The sequence below is a fragment of the Pectinophora gossypiella genome, chromosome 10 (genome assembly GCF_024362695.1).
Source record: "Pectinophora gossypiella chromosome 10, ilPecGoss1.1, whole genome shotgun sequence".
In the NCBI taxonomy this organism is placed as follows: domain Eukaryota; kingdom Metazoa; phylum Arthropoda; class Insecta; order Lepidoptera; family Gelechiidae; genus Pectinophora; species Pectinophora gossypiella.
In genome coordinates, this window is record NC_065413.1 from 12,593,297 (window position 1) to 12,606,996 (window position 13,700).

General features: G+C 41.0%; 1 protein-coding gene across 50 annotated transcripts in view; it reads left to right on the forward strand.

Annotated features, from left to right (window-relative positions):
- LOC126370072 (protein tramtrack, beta isoform-like) overlaps positions 1–13,700 on the forward strand; it is a 282,534-nt gene that overhangs the window by 11,296 nt on the left and 257,538 nt on the right. The window contains exon 5 of one of the 50 annotated variants that reach the window (XM_050014728.1): positions 12,270–13,556. The exons of 47 other annotated variants lie outside the window; for them this stretch is intronic. In XM_050014728.1, the coding sequence (XP_049870685.1) occupies positions 12,270–12,598 (329 nt within the window). In that variant the 3' untranslated portion in view covers positions 12,599–13,556. Of the gene's footprint in view, positions 1–4,562; positions 5,673–9,218; positions 11,424–12,269; positions 13,557–13,700 lie in introns of those variants that run through there. 2 more of the 50 variants (XM_050014725.1, XM_050014731.1) reach the window with 2 other exon arrangements.

Genomic DNA, 13,700 nt, shown 5'->3' on the forward strand with positions numbered 1-13,700 from the left:
AAGTTAAGGTCAAAAGCATATTTTGGATGCATATGGACAAGCTTAATACCCTCAGGAATATTAAAAAACAAGGGTAGAAAAACACGGTTGTGACATTTGTGCCTCGGTCGTGACATCACTAAACATGGCTGTGACACAATACGACATGGATGTGACTGTTTTGCATTTTTCATTGTAACTGTTGCTGTTATTTTTTTTGTCATCTTAGTTTTTTGTCTCAATTGATTGGAGCAATTAGGCAGTAAGCAAACACTGAATTGGTTTAATCAAAAGTATTTATTTGGTAATCTTCTTTCTGATTATGTGATACTTAACTAAATCACAATAATTGAGATCGCGTCATAAAAAAGTTAGGAAACAAAAACCTTTATACTTATTGTACATTTGCCGCAATGGCATTGTCTACTTGGCCGAACAAATGGGGAGCGCTGAAGGCTCTCACCCAGTACAACGTTTAAGGCAACAGGCCTGAGGGTGCCCAGTTGGGCGGGGTCAGTATCGGGGGTGCCCACCTCGGCTCAGAGCGTCGTGTGAGAAGAAAAATATTTGAAAGAGTTAATCGATCCTAGAGGGTCGATAGCGATAAGCGCTGATTGAGGGAAGTCGTCGACCACGCCGGCGGGATCAGTATCGGGGTCCTGAAGTGTTTGGTGTCGCGAGCTGATTGGCTGCCTCTATGGCTAGAGTTATCGGGTCGTCGGGATCGTATATTACGTCCTTCGGACGCCGATACTTTTCATGAGGTCATGATCGGACGGATGCAAGTCGTGTAGATTTTCACCTTATTCCTAAGGGACAATTTACTACGCTTGTTAAGGATACAATGAAGACTGCCCATTACAAACGCGGCGCGATCGCGCACTCGTTTGATATGGGCCTTAAACGTAAGACTTCTATTTAAGACTACGCCGAGATATTTGACTTACTCCTCCCAAGGGATCGGCTTGCCAAACATCTTCATAACTTTAAGTTGACGGCGTGACCGTGGCGTGTTATAATAGCTTTTTGAAAGGTACACCGCTGCACTTTTCTCCGGGTTTACCTCGATTCTCCATTTGCGAAACCACTTGCCCAAGGCATTGGCCGCGCTTTGGAGAATTCCGGTCATCATAACTTGATCACGGCACGAAGAATAGATGGTTATATCATCCGCAAATAAAGCTAGTTAGGTGTTAGGGGATTTGGGAATGTCACTAGTATACAATGAAAATAGTAAAGGGGAGAGGACGGAGCCTTGTGGGACTCCGCCATGTATCGGGTGCGGTGACGAGAGCGTCCCTTCCACGCGGTAGCGAAAGGTTCGATTTGAGAGGAAGTCTCGTATGATGTGCACGAGACGGTCTGGCACTCCCAGTGAATAAAGCTTGTAGATCAAGCCGTTGTGCCAGACTTTGTCATACGCTTTCGCCACATCGAAGAAGAGCGCTCCCATAGCGACAGGTTTTTTAAGTTTAACCTACTAGAGATATGTTCAATAATACGGTGCACTTGTTGAACGCAGGAGTGTTTGGTTCTAAAACCAAACTGCTCTAGTGGAATAAGAATATTGGATTCGGCGTAGTCCCGTAATTTAGCAAATATGAGCCGCTCATAAATCTTCCCCATGGTATTGAGGAGACTTATGGGGCGGTAACTTGAAGGTTCGTTTTTAGGTTTCCCAGGCTTTAGTATACCAATTACAATTGCTTCTTTCCACTGCTGTGGAAAGACGCAGTTGATCATGCATGGCGACGTTGAATATTGCCGTTAGTAAACAGATGAGGGGAGCACCGAAGTTTTTAAGGACACGATTCGTGATACCGTCTGAGCCAGAGGCTTTTCGGGTATGAAGATTTTTAATGATATCTAAAACCTCTTCCTTAGTGACCTGTGGAAGAGAAGGATCGGTGGGAGGTACAGAAGCCCTACGCTGAACTTCAGAGTTCACCGTCGAGCGGTGCCTACGATCGATAGGGAGAGTGCTGGGCGAACATTGGGCTTCGAGACTGTCGGCAAGGCATTCGGCTTTTTTGTCATCGTCAAAAGCGGGGGGTTGGTTTGGCCTATTGAGAGGTAAAACCGTATCCTTTTGAAGAGACCTAGACAGCTGCCAGATAGCCTGGTGGTGGAGCTCAATGCCGCTCAAAAGATTATCCCACCGATTCTGTCGCATGTCATTAATACGTTTTCTTACAGTATGCTGCTAGAGACGCAAATGACGGCGACATTCCTCGGTGCGATTGGAATCATATGCGCGGGTGGCTGCGTTTTTCTCCGTTGGCAGATCACGGATATCGGTAGGCAGTTTCCAGCGATATGCTCTTCCATCTCCGGAACCTGTTTTGAAGTTTCGTTCAAAACCGACCTCACGTGATCCGTGAGGGAGTTAATAGCTGTCGAGGCCTCCTCTAAGGAGGTTATTTGTACTGGGAACTTCAGGGCCAAGATCGTTGCTATTCCAGGTAAAGACCGTGTATCCTGATATCACGCCATGATACTTCTTCTTAGTAGCGTAGCAAGGGGTATCAGGGTTGTCGTTATTTATACTAACAATTTGACCAACAAATATTTCTCCTTGAACTCAGTGAGTTTCGTTCCAATCCCGAAATCCACTTCCGTAACAATACCATACAACCGCCTAAAAAACCCCTGCCTAGTGTGGCTATGAATAAATTCCTTCCAAATATCTTGGAAGAGGCCCTTGCCCAGTACTGAGATCTATATGGACTAGTAAAGTAAGTACTCGTATGTAAGCATATCAAACAATAATATAATTTATCAATAAAAGCAACAAAACCTACTAAATTATTGAAATAAAAAAGAATGTCACGATCATGCATTATATGTCACAACCATGTGTTCAAAATGCCTACGGCTGTGACATTTTTATCATTACATGGTCGTGACAATTTGAAACGTGTTCGATATAACCCAAAAGCTATCCACGATACTGCAAATCTTAAGTAATTATTTTAAACTACACTGTATGACGTGGGGATTATATTTCAAACAATAGTGTAACACTGATACTTAAGTTTAAAACTCTAACACGGCGTTGACGAGTTAAGGTTGTCCTTTTTTTAAAATGTAAAAGCAGATTGATTTTATACTAGTCTCAACGCTCTTAGCCATTTGCAATACTGACAAGAACATATTGTTGCCGTTCTAAAAAAACTTAGAAAGGGTTGCCAATGTCATAGATTTATTTCTACAGAGTATTGTAATTTTAAAGAGTCGCACACGGTTGTGACACAAAAACTGCTCACAAAATGTATGTTGTTCAAAATCATAAATAGTGTGCATTATTTATATATTTTGTTAAACAGTCTTATAGAACAAAGGTTCGTCTTGCATAGTTATTGTAATATTTCGAAAAATAACATGCCACATCTTCAGAAAAAATCATTTTATCTGCAATTCTGGCAATCTCACACTACACGTTCCGTGACATTTATGACTTCAAATTTTTTTTAATATAATATCTAATAATTTTATGGCAAAAATTATATCCGGACACGATACTAGAAGTAATTACCTAAGTAAAATAATTCAGGGGTCACTGATTTTCCTAAAAAACATATACAATTCTTACAACTCACAAAAAAAAACGTAAGAATAAGAATCACCCGTATAGGACAAATGAAGGAACTTGAACTTGAGGTCAGTTAAAAATAGAGCCTATTGTAATATTCCATCTGTGGTTAGATCAGATTGTGCTTGTTTCATATGTTACAAGACACCTCTGTTGCTTCTTCCATCTTCATCAAAATTTTCATATGTATGCTGATCGGTTTAGAGTACTCGTCACCTTTTGAATTTGATCATGGTTAGTTTGCCCAGGGCTTCTTCTTCTTCCTGTGGTTCATTATTTGAAAATTTAATACTAATGATCTTTTGTAGTGTGTATGGAAAAAACCCATCTACCCTACTAGGTATATGTTTAAACATATCTAAGTAGCAGGCAAGAACTCACACACAAAATGACGTTTATTACAAGTTATACAGGAATATTATGCTTGTTCTATAATATGTATCCAGCTTTGATAGAGACACACATTTGTAATACAGCTTTGTCAGATGGAAAACAATTCCGATCTGCCAGCATCTGTTCTAAATAGGTCACCATACTATATTTGAGTTACATAAACAAAATAAAATGTTCAATGTTAAAGTTGTTTTTTATTTATTTTTCAGTTGCTTGAAACTTGTGTGAAACATTGGTCAGTAAATGTCTTTGCTTAACATTTTTTATTTCAATATTTTAAAATGTGTTTTTTAATATTTACCATGTTATATAATAATATATTATGATCCTGAACCTAAGAGGACTCTGTTATTACGAAGAATATTTTATTGTGTTGTACACAGCCATCATTTTATTTAATTTTTCTTTTTCAGTTATTTATTTATCTCGCTTAAATATTTTACGTGTAATAGATAGCTTTTTGTAGCAAAGACATTTATTTATGAATACTTTCATGCACAAATATATACGTAAATATTTTTTAAGATAGTTCTTGATGTATAGAATAATTAGGAGTAACCAGAAATAATGCCTTACTACATCGATTTTTTTGTTTTAGTTCTAGGATCAGTGACCAGTAATAACAAAGGCGACCTACATTTTATTCAGACGAAAAGTGGCCACTTGCAGTTAATTTATGAACCGTATATATTCGTGACGGACAGCGTGCGAAGTGGACGAACATTCTGGAGATGCATGGAGTACGGCAAGCGATGTCGGGCACGCATCACGTCGAAGAATAACGTGTTGCGTATCACCAACCCCGTGCACAACCATACCGATGACCACATGGCGAAGATCTCTCGCAAATACGAAGAGGGTGACGTGGTTACCTGCCCCTCTGTTTAGATTCTTCATGAGATTCATTTTATTTTTTAACATTGTGTCATTTTGTGTGTGATTTAGTAGTTGTATTATGAAAGTATTGCACTTTAGCAATGCCGATAGTTTAAAGGCTTCGGCACACCATAAGCAGGTCAGAAGCAGCGCAGTTTGAGTATGGTTTTACGCAAAACTATAAAGTGGTGTGACGCACTACAAAGCAAACGGTGCGGGTGCAGTATGAGAGCGGGCCTCCGCTGTGGCTGTGACATATCATTGAATTAGTGCGTAAAAATTAACGTTTATAATATGAAATTTAAAACAAATGTTACAGAAACACAAACGTTGTTCACGTTGTTTTTCAATATTGCACGGTTATTAAATATGACAACTAAACGCGGTTGTAACGCGGACCCCTGTTAAAACTGCCCCCGCGCTGGTTCTGTCCTGATTTTGGGGTGCCGAAGCCTTAAATATTTCCAATATTATTGTCCTTCTTTTTCTACTATAAAATTGATGGATTTTTTGACGAAAATAAAATGAAATTGTATTTAATTTTCGGCTAGCTCTGAAATAAACAATGTCCTTGATTATAATAATATAGAAGGTATATGTTAGAATAATACCAACTCTTAATTCGCAAACTTTTTTAATGTAATACTAAATCAATAGATTAAGTTAGATTAGTACAATTATTGTATTTTTGAATGAAATGTCTTTGACTCCATTCCTAATTTCTTCTTAGTAAACTTAATCATAATAAAAGGTATCGTAGTTTTGTAAAAAGATATTGTGATCAAGTAGCATAATTAGTGGTAAGGCTTTAATAAAATGAAATCAATTTGGAGTGTTATATTTTATTTGGGTATATTCAGTGTAACAACAGTAAATGCGTGTGGTGTGACGTTGAGGTGACGGCGACAGGCGCGGGGATGCGGTACACGGTGACGCAGCGCGGCGCGGTGGCGCTGGTGCTGGACGGGCACCTGTACGTGGCGCGCAAGCGGCGCGGCGGGCGCGTGTACTGGTCGTGCCGCCGCCGCGACTGCGGGGCGCGCGCGCTCACGGCCCACGGCCGCCTGCTGCTGCGCGCGCGCCACCACGCCCACCCGCCGCCCGCGCCCGCGCTCGTCGACCACGCGCGCATCGAGAGCCTCATCGAGACCGTCCCCCTCGAAGAGTAGCGTGCTGCGTGCTGCGTGACTGCGTTACACGCGCGGGCTCACGTGATGGCGCGATCGGAATCGTATCATAGAGAAAATAAAAAACAATGATCTGTATTCGGCCGTTTCATTTTCCTTGCACGTTTTCTTCTTACGCATGTGAAATCGTGCTTTTGCGATTATTCGAACCGGCTCCGATGGGTACGCATGTACGGATAGTGATGGGATGTTTTTTTGCAGTGGAGTTCGTGATATCTAACCGTGGTAGGCGGCATATGCGGCTCGGGGGCTTCTCGTTTTACGCGGAGAAGGTGTTCCCGGAGAAGAGCAAGGTGAGGTGGCGGTGCACGCGGCGCACGTGTCGTGCGTACGCGCACACGCTGCACGACCGCATCTTCGCGCTGAGCAACGTGCACTCGCACGAGCCGCCCGCGCCGGCCGCCGCCGCCGTCATGCGCGGAGCCCCCTACGCCGCACAGGGGAAGGCCATGCTCGATGAATAACAAAGCTTTAACTAACATTTAACCTAGCATGTATCGTGTATCACAGGGCTTGAACGGACAACTGCATTGCCTAACTTTGTTTCGATGTAGAGTAGGATCTCAAAATGGATTCAGTTGATATATTATGATAGTTTATTATCGTATTCTTTTACCTACGTTTTTAGCATCTTTGGTGGATTTGGCGCCGCAAAGAGTGAATGAATAAAGGAGATGATATGAACTTCCTCCTTATATTGTCTTTATAGATTGCAGGCCGCTTCTATGAATGAGATTTAAAGAGAAAAATCAAAGAGCGGAATTAAAAGAATAATAAATTGCAGTACCTTCTCGACATTGAAGCAAAGTGGTTATTGTAAATTAACATTGGTTTGGTTGAAGGAAAGCTGTCGGTTTAAAAGTTCTATTTTGCACTCATAAAGTTGCCATGAAAAGCATTAACATGTTAATGATAACACACCATTTGACAATATCATGTACTCGTTTTAGAACCCTGTCGCGCTAACATTATTGACATTTAATGAGACATCACAGTTAAAATCTGTTATAAAAGTTAATGTGACATGGTACTAATATCTTGTGACATAAATAATTAGGTAATTTTCGTGCCCGTTCATGCGACATATAGTTTTATAGAATAAAATGTAGGTTTGTAGTAATAATTACAATGTTGTTAATCGAGTTTAGACAATATGCACAAAATAAATATTTATACCTATACCTAGATCTCACTTGAGGATTCGTTAATTCTAGTCATTGTAATGTGTGGATGGTTTATCTACGTCATCTCGTAGATAGACGGAAGAATCTCATGTTCGCCATAATAATGTTTATGACATAATATTTACAATGTAACTTAACTAACATGTCGAATGTTAGAATTTAGCAATAATATTGAGTGAGTGTGATTTTATTTAAATAAGTATTTAAATTTATTATAAGAGCTGAGAGAGCTTTTAGCGATAATATGAATTTGCTAGTCAATGCCTAGTCTAATGTTTTATTGTAACTGTAGGGTTAATTACAGAACGTTAAGAGTGTTCATATTTTGTTGTTCAATATAGGACCCAGGCGAACAGCGCAGTACATATGCAGGTCATTGACTTTGTTTCACACGTCACTTTATCTAATGTTGACTTTAATAAGCCTTAACCTTAACAATGCATGGCAATATAATAATATGCGTATTTAAATGTAGTCCATAAATCACTATTTATAATTTTATTTGGATTTGTTTCGCTAACCTCATTGACCCCTAATGGCAAATGTGTTTTGCATGCCGCTGTGATTGTATGTGGATGTGGGCCGCGGGTGGGTACTGTACGGTTCTGTTGTCCGGTAGAGAAGTCGGTGCGGCTGTGCGTGGGTCCGGGCGGGCGGCCGCGGCTGTGGGTGCGCGGCCGCAGCTTCTACGCGGCGCACACCATGCGCTCGGGCATCGTGCGCTGGCGCTGCACCATGGGCGGCTGCGGCTGCAAGGCGTACACGCAGAAGGGCGCGTTGCACAAGCTGGTGGGCGAGCACAACCACGCAGGCCGCAACGGCCGCCGCGCGCCCACTAAGCTCTTGGTCGCGCCCGCTCCCGCCGCCGCCTCCGCCTCCGCTCCGCCGCTGCTGGTGCCGCGCCTACCTCGCTTCGACTTCGACGGCTTCGATCCCAACGCCTGGGTCGTCCGATATTGATGAACCCAGTGTTAAACTTCCAATTCTGCTCAATCGTTTCTGTTTAGTCAGTTGCGTCGTTGTTCAATGTTTGAATCTATATTTCTTTACTGTAACACTTCCTGCAACTGATACCTAGATATAGCTGAATGAAACCAGTTCGGAAACTGAATAAAGAAGAATACTTAGTCTATTTTTGAGACGTGCAACCAAAGATAATTTGAATATGTTAATAACTTTGAACGATTTACCTCGTAAGAGTTATTATTTTTATAAAACTTTCTAGTTTATGAATTGTGAATTTGTGATAGAGTAGCTTTTACGAGCTGTGTAAATAATTATGATCTCATTATTTTGTAGTTTATACGTCAGATAGGTATTTATTCCTATAGTGTATAGTTATACCGATATATTTTACTGTGGGTTCAGATAAATTCCTTGACAAGTTTATTAATTAGCTAATTTGTATTAGGAATTCAATAGTTTTCTATATGGTCTTCCTTTTCGTATTCTGATACCTACGTGCTGTGATTTCCTGTTGTTTAGGTACCTATGTGTGATAGCGTACATCATTATGTAAATATTCATACCAGTTTTGGTATATTAGGTCGTAAGGACCTGCTCAGTGCCAAGCGAATCATTGCCAAGCGTTTAGTTTTGTGCCAAACTATTTGCTCATTAGCGATTTCTCATAGAGAGTACGTGGTAGTTTAGATGAATTGTATGTGGAGGTTCCGATTTGTTGTGTCAGTGATAAATAAATATGATAGATTCGACCTCGTTTTATTCCCTTATTTGTACCTAATAAAATATCTCATTATAGTGACTCTTTTCTTTAACCTGGACCCTCTTTAACTGTACCTACTTATTATAATAAAGATCAAACGACGTAAATACTCGTTTCATCTTTTTAAAATGTTAATTTTAGTTGCATGTTTAGAATAATCGATGCGGTATTCGAAGCCAGCTGCAGCGACCCAGCTCGGCTCCTCGGTAACTGGCTTCGAATGCAGTGTCCATTACAAGGTGTCTACCGGGCGTGTACTGAAGTGTGTATTGTTTGTGCAGCGCGCTTCATCCGCGCGGGCAAGGGGCGGCTGCTGCTGCACCGCGGCTACACGTTCCGTCTCAAGAACAATTTGGCGCACGGCCGCAAGCAGTGGTACTGCTCGTCGAGGCTCACGTCACGCTGCCTCGCCGACGTGAACACGGAGGGCCCCGAGGGCCACGAGCGCATCGTGCGCTCGCGCTACGCGCACAACCACGCGCCGCCCAACGTGCGGCGGTTCGCGGACGGGCGCTACGTAGTGCGCACGCCGCACCAGAGCGGCCACCGCGCGCCCGCGCCGCTGGACCCGCACCACCAGCTGCTGCAGCTGCAGCACGCGCTGGCGCTGTACGCGGCCACGGCGCACGCCACGGCCACGGCCAACGCGGCCGGCGCCGGCGCCGCGCCTCCTCCCGCGCACCTCTCGCCCAACGCGCTGGCGCCGCCGCCGCAGCACGCGCCCTCCACCAAGCCGCTGCTCGTCGACACCCCTTGTAACGAGGAGGACTAACTATCACCTGAACCTACGATTTTACCGACGGTCGACATTCTCTCGGCTGTCATTTATAAATTTGGATAGTGTGTTCGTTCACGATTTATAATTATATAGCGTACACGAGTTCATTAAGGCGCAATGATGTTTATCGATCAGCAGATATTTTCTAAAAGCCTTTTGGCGTACGAAATGTAGCATAATTTATTATTATTGTAGGGTAATCTTAATGTTAAGTAATAAGGGGATAAGGTGTCGTTTAGTTAAGATTCAGCGATGGCTATTGTCGGGATGCATAATGGTAATGTGGATGTATGTTAAATGTCATTTGAATCGGGACTAGATGTTGTGGTGTGTTGCATGTTACGGCGACCAGTGGAGGGAACAGGACGACCAGTAAATGGAAACGAACACGTCGTGAAGTAAGTAGGCTAAGCGGTCTCTTCGAGATCTATAAACTTATCCATTCTAGGTGTGGGTTATTTATCGAATCGAATAAGGATGTTAAATGTGTAAGAACTTTCTGAATGTGTAATGGTGTCAACTCGTATTGATGTCAAGTTTAGATAGGTGGTTATTATCCGGGACACGGCAGAATTTAGCGTTTGGTTTAGTGTTGGCTCAATCGATCCGAGATGCATCATCCAGGACACTTAGCGCTAGGCGGACGGAGACAATACTATGCAAGCTGGTTGCACAGGCGGACAGGCAGGACCGACTTCCACGTTAGGGACAGTCGCGAGGGAACGCTCAGGAAAGGTTCGGCGGCGCATGCGCGCGCTGCCGACTACGCGTTGGTGACTGATAGGGAGTTCTATGGATCAAAGCAATACGATATCCCACGACTGTACTTAGAAATACTTAATTTATTTTGAGAGTTAAACTTTACAAGTTTCAGATATTGCTACTTAGACAATTAGACGTCCGCCTCCTTAATCTATAAGAATTATACTGTAGTTATTGAATATATCGTAATATTCGGGTACCTTCGGTAGAAATGCTCGACTTTTGCACGACATTAGTCGAGGCGCGCAGGCTACACACGGTTGTTGTGCTCTTTAGGATTGATTTTAAGTACTTAAGCTCAATCAACTACCTCTTCACTTTTTATACGGGTTTTACAGATTAGTTTAATTATACAATTTTATACACGAATAAATACTCACAAGCTTTACTCGAGTAAGGTGTCTAGGATAAGTGTAGTGTAGCGTAGCGTAGAGCGCGTCGGGGCGGCGGGGCGGCCGCCGCGCAGGGTCCGGCGCGCGACTTACCTCTTATTGAAACTCAACTACCTCTTTGCTTAGTTTTAACTTGTACTCGATCGTTCACTGTTGACGACTTAATGTAATTAATGGGCTCTTATTGAGACAGTTAGCTGGATATATTTTATTAATTGTTTCGGTGAATAATTGATTCGTTGCTCGTCGAATTAAATGTTTCATGAGATAGGCCGGCTTTTATCTACGACTATGATTTATAAGTACAAATTTTTACTAATTTTAATTGTTATTTAGATTACTTAGTTATTATCGGGTCATTGTATGTGTGTGGAAAACTAAAGGATCGAATTTTTGTAGGTGTTATGATAGATCATGTCAAGTCTAGTATAAAAATATTCATAGTCAAACCCGATCGTTGGAACATGCACAAATGAAGCGTTTCGAGCAGTAAGGACGGAATATTGAATAAACTGTATAATGGACACTGCACGCTTATAACGTTTCATTTGCAATCTGCAGATGCCATGATATGACCAACATTTTTTAAAAGCTGATGAAGGCTAAAACTATTTTGACATGTTCTATATTTCATCTAATTTAACACTAGGCCAAATATTTATGCGATTCGCTTATGCTGAAGCCGTGGCGAGGGTCTACCGATTGAGTAGGTTATAATTACATTTAAATCATAATAAATCTTATTGTATATTAATATTTAGAGCAAATGACAATATGCGTCAATTATTTAAAATACGATTTCGCAAAATTTTAATATTTAAAACACATCACAATCACTAGCATGTAAATATTGTTTTAAAGGATTATTGTCATTATGCATTATCACGTCGCTTGTCCCTGTATGTACACTTTGTAACTGTGTTTGTATTTCAACGAATTTGCTCTGATGATGCAGTGGAGATAGTAGTTTTATCTATATATTTGCTCATGTTGTTAAATTATTGTGAATCTCTTAGGTAGTTATGCATGATTATCGTATAGAGTACGCCGTCGCCACGGCTTGACTCGCGTAGACCCAGTACTACCTTCAACTATCTACCTCATTCGCTGTTACTCATATACAAGTCTTATTCATAGTGTAATTTTATACTTACCATTATTACTTATAAGATATTTTGGTTCTTGTACGGGGTACGTTTTGTGAAATCATATTAAATTGTACTTATAAAATAACCGCGCGTTTCATTTCATCTCCTTAGTTAAGACCCCTGAAAGTAAAGTTCTTTATTAGATTGTGTTGTTTCGTTATCCCTTCCTGGACCTTACTTGGTTGTTGGTGATGGTACACCATTTAATATGCGTTTTCTACGACAGTTGTTTGATGGTTGTGTTTTCCGCAGGCATCAAGTTCCTCAAGTCTCGGCGCGGTAAGGTGATCATGATGGTGAATACTTTCCCCTTTTGCGAGGAGTCGAAACTGCGAGACAAGGTCATTTGGAGGTGTACTTCGAAAAAGACCAATTGCAAGGCTCGGATTCACATGTTGGGGTCGAACGTGGTGGCGGTGAAGGGCATGCACAACCACCCGCCGCGCGCGATGGGCCTGCCGCAGTCCAGGCGGTCCAACTCGCGGAAGAACATAGAAGCCATCATCCCCTCCTCCATGTCACTGCCAGCCTCTATATCTGCTACAGGGCTCGACGCTCTAGAACCTGCCGATTTGAAGTAACCCTAACGAAGCCCACATATCACATATTATTATTGACTATTGTTATTGATAGGAGCAATCGGTGATATGCCGTTCTCTTCCCGTGTACTTTGGGAACATTCCTGGCAGTAAAAATGCGCAACAGTTATGTAAAAGAACTTTACTACCTAGCCTTTAGGCAGATAACAACAGAATACAGAACAATTTAAAAAAAAAAAACCACCAGTATCCTTACTATTAAAGAGTTTTTACACTAGGAACATTCTTACTTTGGGGACGTTCCTGGGAACGGCAGATCACTAGGAGCAATATATGCAATTTAGACAATAAAATGTAAGAATTTATCCGTTTTAGAATTGTGATAAGTGAAGTATTTTAAGTGTCTGTCTCAATTATGTCGTATTTGATCGCTGTTTCATTCCAGTTTACTTGCAGTATAAGCGTTTATCGCTTCTGGTGCTGTTCGTCGGAGGCGATATTATTATAATTACGTAGAATTTAGGCTTAAACAGTTGCGGATAATTCTTTCCACATTGGCTTTAATACGGTTCAAATGATAAATTGAACATTTTATAAACTTATGAATTGGCGGAATAAAAAAATATTATTATTACCGTTTATACTTAAACTTCCGCAATAATGATAATTAATTATGTGATAAGTTTGTAAGATTAAGAATCTATTGATAATTTTTTAAACAATTTTGTAATGTACTTATGATATTGACGTTATAAACTCATGCTAGAATATTTATACGATGTTGATATTTGGTGAAAATGAAGTGATAAAAAGTGCCTTGTATTCACCGAGGGACCATGTCAATTATAATAATTGATGTACTGAACATTCCTTACATTTAGCTGGTCTTTACAATTACTATAATGGAGGTCGAAGATTTTTGATATACTTATATCGATTTAAAAGACATTGTTTCTTGAGAGTATTATTCTTTAAGATTTAATTAAATGCTAAGTTTATATCGAAAGGTTTTTAATTTTAACATTTAATATAAAGCACCCTGATCTTTATCAGCATTAATTTAGTTACCAATTCACATTTCTGTGACTTACTGTATTTATGTATTTCTGCTGTTGTAATAGTCGGTTTTTATAAATGGTCCTGC